A 9,473-nucleotide genomic window follows, 5' to 3' on the forward strand; every position below is an offset into this window, starting at 1 on the left:
ATTGATCAAGAATTACTATCTTTTGAAAAAAATATGCCAGATATATATATATATATAAGTCTAAATTGAAAACAACGTTCAAACCTATGATTGCGTTGGATAAAAACCGCAATTTTTATACGTGTGCATGCAAAACAAATTTCTTGTTAGAGGGTTCTAAATACAGCACAAACAACATTTTCCAAAAGACCAAAAAAGTGAAAAAGTATATTTTAACAAAACGCATTTAACTAACAGGTCGAACAACACATGTTCTTAAATCCTGCTGATATATATATCTTTATGAGAGGCTTGCATAACCAAAATTTACTTTACAGTTATGTTGTAATTTATACTTTGTTTTAAAAAGTATAGAAAAGGTGATCTCGTTACATTTACTTCAATATTCCAAAAATGTATGTCAACATAATGCTTTTCATTGTGGTGAATTCAAAAACACAACTTTTCTGTAAAATTACAACAGTGTTAAAATAAGGATTTTTAAATAACTATTTTTTATGCCCCAGCCGTAGCCGAGGGGTCATCAAGTCTTACCCCTGTCCTTCTGTACGTCCATCCGTCTGTCCGTCTGTCCGTATGTCTAACGTTCCAAAATTGGTTTCCAATCTCTAACTTTAGTTGAAGTCAGCCTCTCATATACACAATGCTAACTACCACAAAACACAGATCCAGTTTGAATTTTGGTGGCGTCATATTTACCGTTCTAGAGTTATGCCCCTTTATAAATGGAAAAATTGCTAATTTTTTTGTTTCCTTTCTCTAACTTTAGTTTGCCTCAACCAAATGTTATGAAACTTATACACAATGCTTATTACCACAAAACACAGATCAAGTTTGAATTTAAGTGGGGTCACTTTTATCATTCTAGAGTTATGCCCCTTTACAAATGGTAAAATTGCTGAATTTTTCGTTTCCGTTCTCTTACTTTAGTTTGCCACAACCAAATTTTATGAAACTTATACACAATGCTTAATAACACATAACACAGATCAAGTACAAATTTGGGTTGCATCACTTATACCATTCTTGAGTTACATCCCTTTATAATGTCATATATAAGCGGGGGCATCATCTGTGTCCCATGGACACATTCCCCGTCCTTCTCTATTTATTTTTAAATCAAAGGGAAGTAATTTATTTAACACAAACCAATTTCTGTATTCAGATGATATATACAGAGGGGGAGAAATATGATGCGATGGAACAATGTTAAAGATGTCAACATTTTAAAGAAAAGATAATGGTGAGAATCTCTAATTATAGTGCCAAACATATATACAATAATCTCTTATTTATGGGGGTTCAAATTTTTATTCGTTTATGGGGTATTTTGTACCTGTTATTTTTTTGTTTTACATATAAAAAGAGTACACCTTAGGACTATTTCAAAGTAAGCAAAACCAACTCTGCAAAGCAGTGTATAAAGAAATTACTTTCAGACAAACCCAATATAAAAAGATCCAAACGAAAGAAGTATTAGTAAAAATTAGCATTAATCCACCTGAAAATATAATAATTGTGATTTTGAAATGGTAGGATTCTTCTTGCAGTAACATTTTGAAAAATGATACATAAATACATGTTCAAAAAAAAGGGGGGGGGGGGGGGTATATGCAGATTTAAAGGGAACCCCCACCTCATGGAGCTTGTCAACAAAACTTAATGGAAAAGATAATGGTGAGAATCTCTAATTATAGTGCCAAACATATATACAATAATCTCTTATTTATGGGGGTTCAAATTTTTATTCGCTTATGGGGTATTTTGTACCTGTTATTTTTTTGTTTTACATATAAAAAGAGTACACCTTAGGACTATTTCAAAGTAAGCAAAACCAACTCTGCAAAGCAGTGTATAAAGAAATTACTTTCAGACAAACCCAATATAAAAAGATCCAAACGAAAGAAGTATTAGTAAAAATTAGCATTAATCCACCTGAAAATATAATAATTGTGATTTTGAAATGGTAGGATTCTTCTTGCAGTAACATTTTGAAAAATGATACATAAATACATGTTCAAAAAAAAGGGGGGGGGGGGGGGGGGGTATATGCAGATTTAAAGGAAACCCCCACCTCATGGAGCTTGTCAAATATAGATTATTTATACAAGACTTTTTATATATGCTCACTACAAATTTCACATTTTTTTAAAGGTCCCCCCCCCCTTTTTTCAAAATCAATAAAATAAAAATTATCTCAATTTCAAGTTAACAGCACCCAAGAAAAAAACCCTTTAAATTTGTTTTTGCTTTTCAGCAAAACACCAATCCTCTGCCAGTAGTTAAAGATTTGCCATTTGAGTCTAATGACCACGGGACATTTATAGAACTTGGGAAATTCACCAAATACTTACGAGACCATGAAGACCATTCAGATACATCTGGTATTAGAAAAGGCAATATCCTTCGGCAGGTTTCAAAATATAAGGATGGAATACAAGTAAATGAAGGGGTCGAACAGTTGCCCGTTGCATCAGTTTTTAGATACATGTACCAGCATATGGATGACTTCAAGATTTGTCAAAATTTCTGTTCTGCAGTTATGGAATCAGCACTTGGAAAGCAACCTACAAAAGTTCTTAGGCACAATCTTTCTCTTTATAATGATATTATAGGCAGCAATTTTAGCAATTTCCAAAATTTAGCAACAGCTGATATCAACATAAGTAACAGCGACCTAGAGTTCATTGGTGAGGCATATCAATATAATTTTTCTTCCAGTCAGTGGAAAAAGATACAACTGTTTGAATGGCATTTCCAAAATTACTGTAAACCTAAGTCTGGATCAAGCTTCGAACATATTTTGCAGCGAAAGGATGATTTCTTTAACTTATGTAAAACATTAAAAGACGGAAGTCAACGAGTCCAACGAATGGTTGAGAAAACAGTTGAGATCAATAGATCTAGAAAGTTATCTACAGAAGCACTTAACGGAATACAGCTTGAGGTAGAGGGACACAAGCATTTGCCAGACCACCTAGAACGGGATATTATGACCTGTATAAAACCATATATATCAGAAAACATAGCCTCTGTACTATGTGTTGACTGTTCAAACACATGTAACCATGTCCATGGAATCCATGTCCTAGTTGATCTGGCACAAAACCTAGAAATTCCCTGTCTGGATAATATTTGTGTCATCATAAGCATAAGAGCATTGCTGCAACGCACACATTTTTTGAATGCACCAGAAATTGTATTTCTCACCAATTACACATTTCGTTCATTTAAGGATTCCATTCCACCAAGGTTTACAGTACGTGACCAACTGAAAATGGGCGTTTTGAGTGATAACATATATCATGTATCCAGAACACACGATGATGAAGCAATTGACCCTAATGAATTAATACAACCAAACTTATGTTCCTCCTGCTTTAGGGAATACACATACTTAACCGATCCTTTGGATATCAACCATTTTAACGTGTCCAGGGAATGGCTGCTGCATGTACCACTACCAGTACAGATACAACTTGAGCATACCTACATTAGTAAAGATGTGAAAAATGCTGTCAGCATTGAACCAGTCAAGCCAAAGATTGCAGCTTTGTACTGTCAGTTTGAAGCTCATTTAAAGACACTTAACCAATCGTATGGTGGAATAATACAAGACATTTATACAGATGAATTATTAGTGAACTATCACAACATTTCAACTGTATTTTCGCTGACTTCGCATGCTGGAATATCACATAGTCAGAGGACAGGAGATAGAAGACTGAGGAAAAATGCAGACCCTGAAATCTGCTATTACCGTACCTTCATGAAAAAATACCAACTTACATACAGAGGGATTGACCAAGATGCTGAATGCCTTCAAGAAGTTTCTATAAAGCAATGTCATCTAGCATTACTAATGGACAACCTGGTTCACTTTACAATGAATGTTGATCCACATCCTGGACAAAGCAGAACTAATCAGCTATGTACACTACCATTAACTGTTAAAGGAATTCCCAAGAATGCACATCTAACATCTTGCTGGCACACAAATGGTTGTGATCAGGATCATTTTTGCAGTTGCATGCACGAAACAGAACTAGGAAAGGATGATGTCAACAAAACTTTTCTAGAACAAACACCAAATGAGCAAGATACCAACAACATTTTCACAGAAAATATGACATGGGGATTTCAAAGCTTGTTTGGAGTAGAATGTATTAAAAGTCTCATTGAAATTCAGAAGTTGGCTCAAAGTACCATACAGTCCCAGAAGAGAGACAACTCTCTTTCAAACAACAGTCAGACTGAAATGGAAATCAGTATGGACGAAATAAATAAGACAATGGAATCAATGAACATAAGCCTAAACCATTTTGACCCTGACGAAACCATTCCTCTGGAAACAGATATCGGGACAGTAGAAACTGATATCGGGACAGCATCAGAACCAGAACCTTTTGGTGACATTTCATTTTCTGGATCTATGCAGAGCAGATTAGAGGATTTAGACGAGTCAACAGATATGAATAGCTTTTGGGATGAACAACTCTCTTTAGATCTTTCTGAAATTCAAAGTAACATATCTACTTTAAGTCTGGAAAATGCAGAGTTTGAACTTATGCATGACGAAGAAGAAGGAAATATCGAGGAGCTTATCTACACAATGATGTCAACTGATAATGACAGTATTACAGTACCTGTCAATGACCAGTCAAGAACAGAGTGTCAACCAGTGCTTCCTGTAGCTGCCCCACCACCTTTGCTTTGTAGACACCCTCCACCAGCCTCTGCTAGGGATGACGACATTTTGGTATTAAAGAAGGTTCTTGATGACATTCTTATCAAAACAGATGTCAATGTTAAAGAAGATAAAATCATCTTTGCTCCAGATTATAAAATTGCAAAAAACTTGCTGAAACTTATTGACAGCACAGAAAAATACAAAGTTTTCATTCCAGAGTTTCCTATTCTCCATCTCCGTAAATCCAAAATAACCAATCTGATATCCGCATATAAAACAACTGGACTACTTCACATTCTGAGGTACATGAAAGATGAAGAAAACGAAAAGGATTGGACAAAACTACTTACCATCGAGAACATTGAAACGGCCACAAGAAACATTTGGAGGTTATCAGTTGCTCTGCATCTTTCATTCTTTGTGTGTTATGTCTCTACACTCACAGAAGAAGAAGCCGGTAAGGTTATTGAAGTTATGGAAGAGACACCTGACCAACTAAAAAATATATGTGGCGACAACTTTGAAAGGTTTTTGCAGAAAGGACAAAACCAGAATGCAACATTCTGTCTACATTTAGAACTAATGAGACACTGCGATGAAATTGTTGCTATTGCTGTATCCGAGAGGATTGGCGGAGAAAATGGTTACAGTCTGTTGTTGGCAAATGTTAAATCCTCACTTCCATTCTCATTTCTGAATAATGCATCTAGCTATGCTGGATTTTGTATCAGGCTTTTGTTGTCACATTACAGTTGCAGTCCATTTCATCAGAAGTTGAAGCATTCTTTGTACACATCTCCACACAATGACAGCAAGGTTAATTTTGGCTTGGACACCAGCCGGGAAATAGACCATAGAACTGCAAAGAAATGTATAAGACCTACTTCCACCATAAACTCAGTTTTGCCTAAGATGTCTACAGTTGATGACCAACGTCAAATACATATAATGAGAATGTCTCTCCTCACAGGACTTAAAGAAGTTGATGACACATCTGCACAGGACAACAAATCTGCTAAATCATGTGCTTCAAAATTCATCCAAAAACAGTTATCATCTAATGACATGGAACATATTATGCGTACTGCCAAATTGATTATTAAGATGAATGCGTTGTCACATGCTGAACAGAAAATTCCAAAAAACATCTACCATCCATCTAAACCGGATATTTCCGAAACTTTATTGGACAAGACAACATATGCCCTTGGCAACTTTTTGATCAGAAGGTACCTCTGCACCAATGGTATATTAGGGTTGAGTGAGGAAGACATACCACAGATTACTGATATTGAAGGTCCAAAAGTATTAATAAACCGTGCAAAAGCTATGAAAAGTGTCACCATCAATAGGGGAAGATGTCAAAAGAAAACTAATATTAAACCAGAACATGTCAAATTAGAAGAGAAAAGGCAACAAAAAGTGAAGAAAATGACAAAGGAAATCGAATGCTTCAGTTCAATTCAAAATACTTGTCAAGCAGTTGTCAAACCTGACTGTTCCAAATCTACCACAAACAAATCACTAGGAGTAAAGAAAGCTTTGAATACAATATTGAAGAAATGCCTGACAGATCTAGCTTCAGAACCATCAAATACGGACGAAAATTTTCCAACACTCAACAATTTACTAATGTTCAATTTTAAGGATATTCCAAAATATATATCACTCACTGCCAAAATAGTTGTTGTTGAATTTGCAGGAGCAAAATTCAAAACTTTTGCAAACACAGGAGAGAATTATTTAAAATATGTATCCTGTGGCATCATCAAGAAGCTCCTCAAAGATTTACCAAGCGTCCAAAGAATCATTATTTGCGAGGAAAAATATTCTTTCACCCCTGATATATTTAAGGCTGCAACAAGACAAAAACGCCAATCAAAAGATCCAATTACAATAGCACATTTAAAAGAGAAGGATGAAATTATTAGCAAGGGCAAATTCAGTAAAAAAGCAGCAATATCAACTGGGCTGGGAAAGAAAACAGTCAGCAACTACCTAGGCAAACATTTACATGAATTGGATATCCAAGCTAATGTAACTGTAGATGTAGATAGTGAGGCAGTCTATGGACAGTGTGAATGTGAGGACTCTAACAACTGTAGCTGTTCCCTATTTACCATACCAGTTCGGGCAGTATTTACAAAACATGCTGGGGTATCTGGTATACGAAAGTTGGATGCAATCAGGCAGCGAAAAGGAGAAGCGGAGATGTCACAAGCTGATTGGTTACGTGATGTCCAACATGACCTCCATGATGGTGAATGTGTGGTGAACTATGTTACATCAGCAGACATTGATACCATCGTAATACAACTCTTCACTGTAAGCTTATACTGGCCAAGAAATGTAGACAACACGTTTAAGTTCCCTGTTTACGTATGGCTACAAAAACAGAAGCCAGAGATCTATGATATAACAGGAATAATAACTGTACTCGAAAAACGATTTGGAAACAAGTATATAGGTGCCACACTTGCAGTGTTATTGTCAATGGGAGGCAATGACTATTTGCCAAATTATCATGGAATTTCGCATGAGAAACTATTGACAACTGCATTGTCAGAACCAGTAATATTGAGTTCGCTTCTCAAATTTGTACAAAAAACCGACCCTAGAAATGTATTTGTTTGCACCTTGGATATGGAGCAGTATGTTCAACTGTACACCAAACTTTATTACCCCAAAAACATTGAATATGGAAAGTTATCAACTACAGAAGTCCGTCAACTATCAGTTAAACACCCTGGAAAGTCAGAGTTCAGACACCCTCAGACATGGATGCCACCAGAAAGTGCTCTTCGACAACTTGGGAAGTTAGTACAATGCCAAATAGATTATCTCTTAACAACTTTTAATCACGAGGCAAACCTTCCGAATTTTGTGGGTTCAGGATGTTTAAATTTAAGACAAGATGGAACAACCATATTTAACTTAGGACCTGAATGTCACACCAGTAACAAGAACGACCTGTTGACAGTTCCAGAGGAAGTTATTGGCAAAAAGCTGAAGGAATACGCCATACCGTTAAAACGAAAAACTGTTAAGAGAATCTCTGAAGACACACCACAAAAAGGAAAAAGTGGCAAGAGACAACCTAAAATGTCGACACCAAGGTAAGTTTAGTACAACATAACCAAACAATGATTCAATATTAATATTAATAAAAAAAACTTATGGTAACTGAATTTATAAATCCCCAAAATACAAATGAAATACATGGTCAGAGACAAACAGGCAACCAAGTTACATATAAAACACCCAGCACAAATACTATAATAAACAAATAAGGGTAGACAAACGTAGCACAAATAAAGCAGAAATTGTATAAATGGACTTAAAAAACCCAGGACAGAAACAACAAAACGGCGAGACGCTTAGCACTTCAAAATAAAGACAGATAATTAACATTAACGGCTCAAAAATTGGGGTGATCTCAGGTCCCCCTGGAAGGATACAAAATCATACTACAATTAAAGAAAGGGGTCTCACGAGTGTAAGACAAAACAGCTATATAAATAAATACATAATAATAAATACATATGAGAGAAATATGATTAAGGTACATACTCAAAAGACATTTATGCACATGATTTATCCTTTTTCTTATTTCAGGAAAATCCAAGCCCGCAGAAGGCTTCCTGATTCCTAAACCTTTGTGATGTTGATGTGAACTGTCCATTTGGGAACATTATTATATGAACAGTCTGTGTACATGTGTACAAATTTAAATAACTTTTTACCTATGATACACTTTGCAATAATTCAATGACTTTCCGAGACGACGAGAGGATGTCAATACCTTTGTGCTTTTTGTATATGATAGAATTTGTGCATTTTAAAAATTAAGGATATGGTTTATTTTCAAGTATAAATCACACAAATCATCATACATATAAAATCAAAATAGAGAGGATTGAACTTTTTCATTTGATTAATTCAGACAGTTTATATCTCCACTGTCTCCTATGTATTTAGTTTAAAATGCTTAAGACCATAGTTTTTATCAAAATATTTTAAAAAGTGAAAACTTCTTCAAAACACTTTACTATACACAAGTAACTATTTTTGAACTTTTAATTTAAATCAATTTATGATAGAAATAATTAAAAAAACAATAAAACCTGTATATAAATACTCTGGACATGTTATTTTGCTTGAATATTGAAACCATATGTATCTCATCAGGTTGATGACTTTTAAGCGTGCACACAAATTCCAATCGCAGCTGATGAAGATCAGATTACATGATATGAACTTTCACTGAGAATTCTGTGGTCAATCAAATTTAATGGTTTGTTATGCTCAATCTGAGTTGTTCAGATATAGTTTGTCGCTAGAGTAATTAAAGTAAGTACAATATACATTTGCAGAAGTTTGCTACATTTAAATGAGCTATAATATAACCTATTATGCTTGATCAGACTCAGTATATAGATCTACAGTTTGAGTATATATAGCATGATGTTGTTATAAAAAATTATCTCCATTTGACACTTTTCAAATTATTTTTCAGTTTCAGCATTCATATTTCAATCATTTCTGTGTACATAACTTGTATTTTATAATGATTTGGGGGGTGGGGTGGAGGTATTTATTTTCAGTAGCTTCTTTGTTATTAGATTTATAAATACACAAATGTAATAAGCGACGAACTTAAATTTCATTTTAAATAAAAAATCATTTGTTATCCCCCAAATGACCTATATATAGCAAAATACAGATATATTAAATCAAAACTGCAGATATACAGACATGCATAAGACATGCATAAGAAAATTAT

General features: G+C 34.6%; 1 protein-coding gene across 2 annotated transcripts; it reads left to right on the plus strand.

Moving 5' to 3' along the window:
* Positions 1-334: 334 nt before the first annotated feature.
* LOC127710391 (uncharacterized) lies at positions 335-8,959 on the plus strand. Of its 2 annotated transcripts, XM_052216221.1 has the most exons (3): positions 335-1,243; positions 2,258-7,806; positions 8,306-8,959. In XM_052216221.1, the coding sequence occupies exons 1-3, from the start codon at positions 1,241-1,243 to the stop codon at positions 8,340-8,342; spliced, it is 5,589 nt and encodes a 1,862-aa protein (XP_052072181.1). In that variant the 5' UTR covers positions 335-1,240; the 3' UTR covers positions 8,343-8,959. The 2 variants fall into 2 exon arrangements, with proteins under 2 accessions (XP_052072181.1, XP_052072182.1); XM_052216222.1 differs by lacking the exon at positions 335-1,243 and having other exon boundaries at positions 2,075-7,806.
* The last annotated feature ends 514 nt before the right edge of the window (positions 8,960-9,473 follow it).

Source organism: Mytilus californianus, unplaced genomic scaffold (genome assembly GCF_021869535.1).
Source record: "Mytilus californianus isolate M0D057914Y unplaced genomic scaffold, xbMytCali1.0.p SCAF_75, whole genome shotgun sequence".
In the NCBI taxonomy this organism is placed as follows: domain Eukaryota; kingdom Metazoa; phylum Mollusca; class Bivalvia; order Mytilida; family Mytilidae; genus Mytilus; species Mytilus californianus.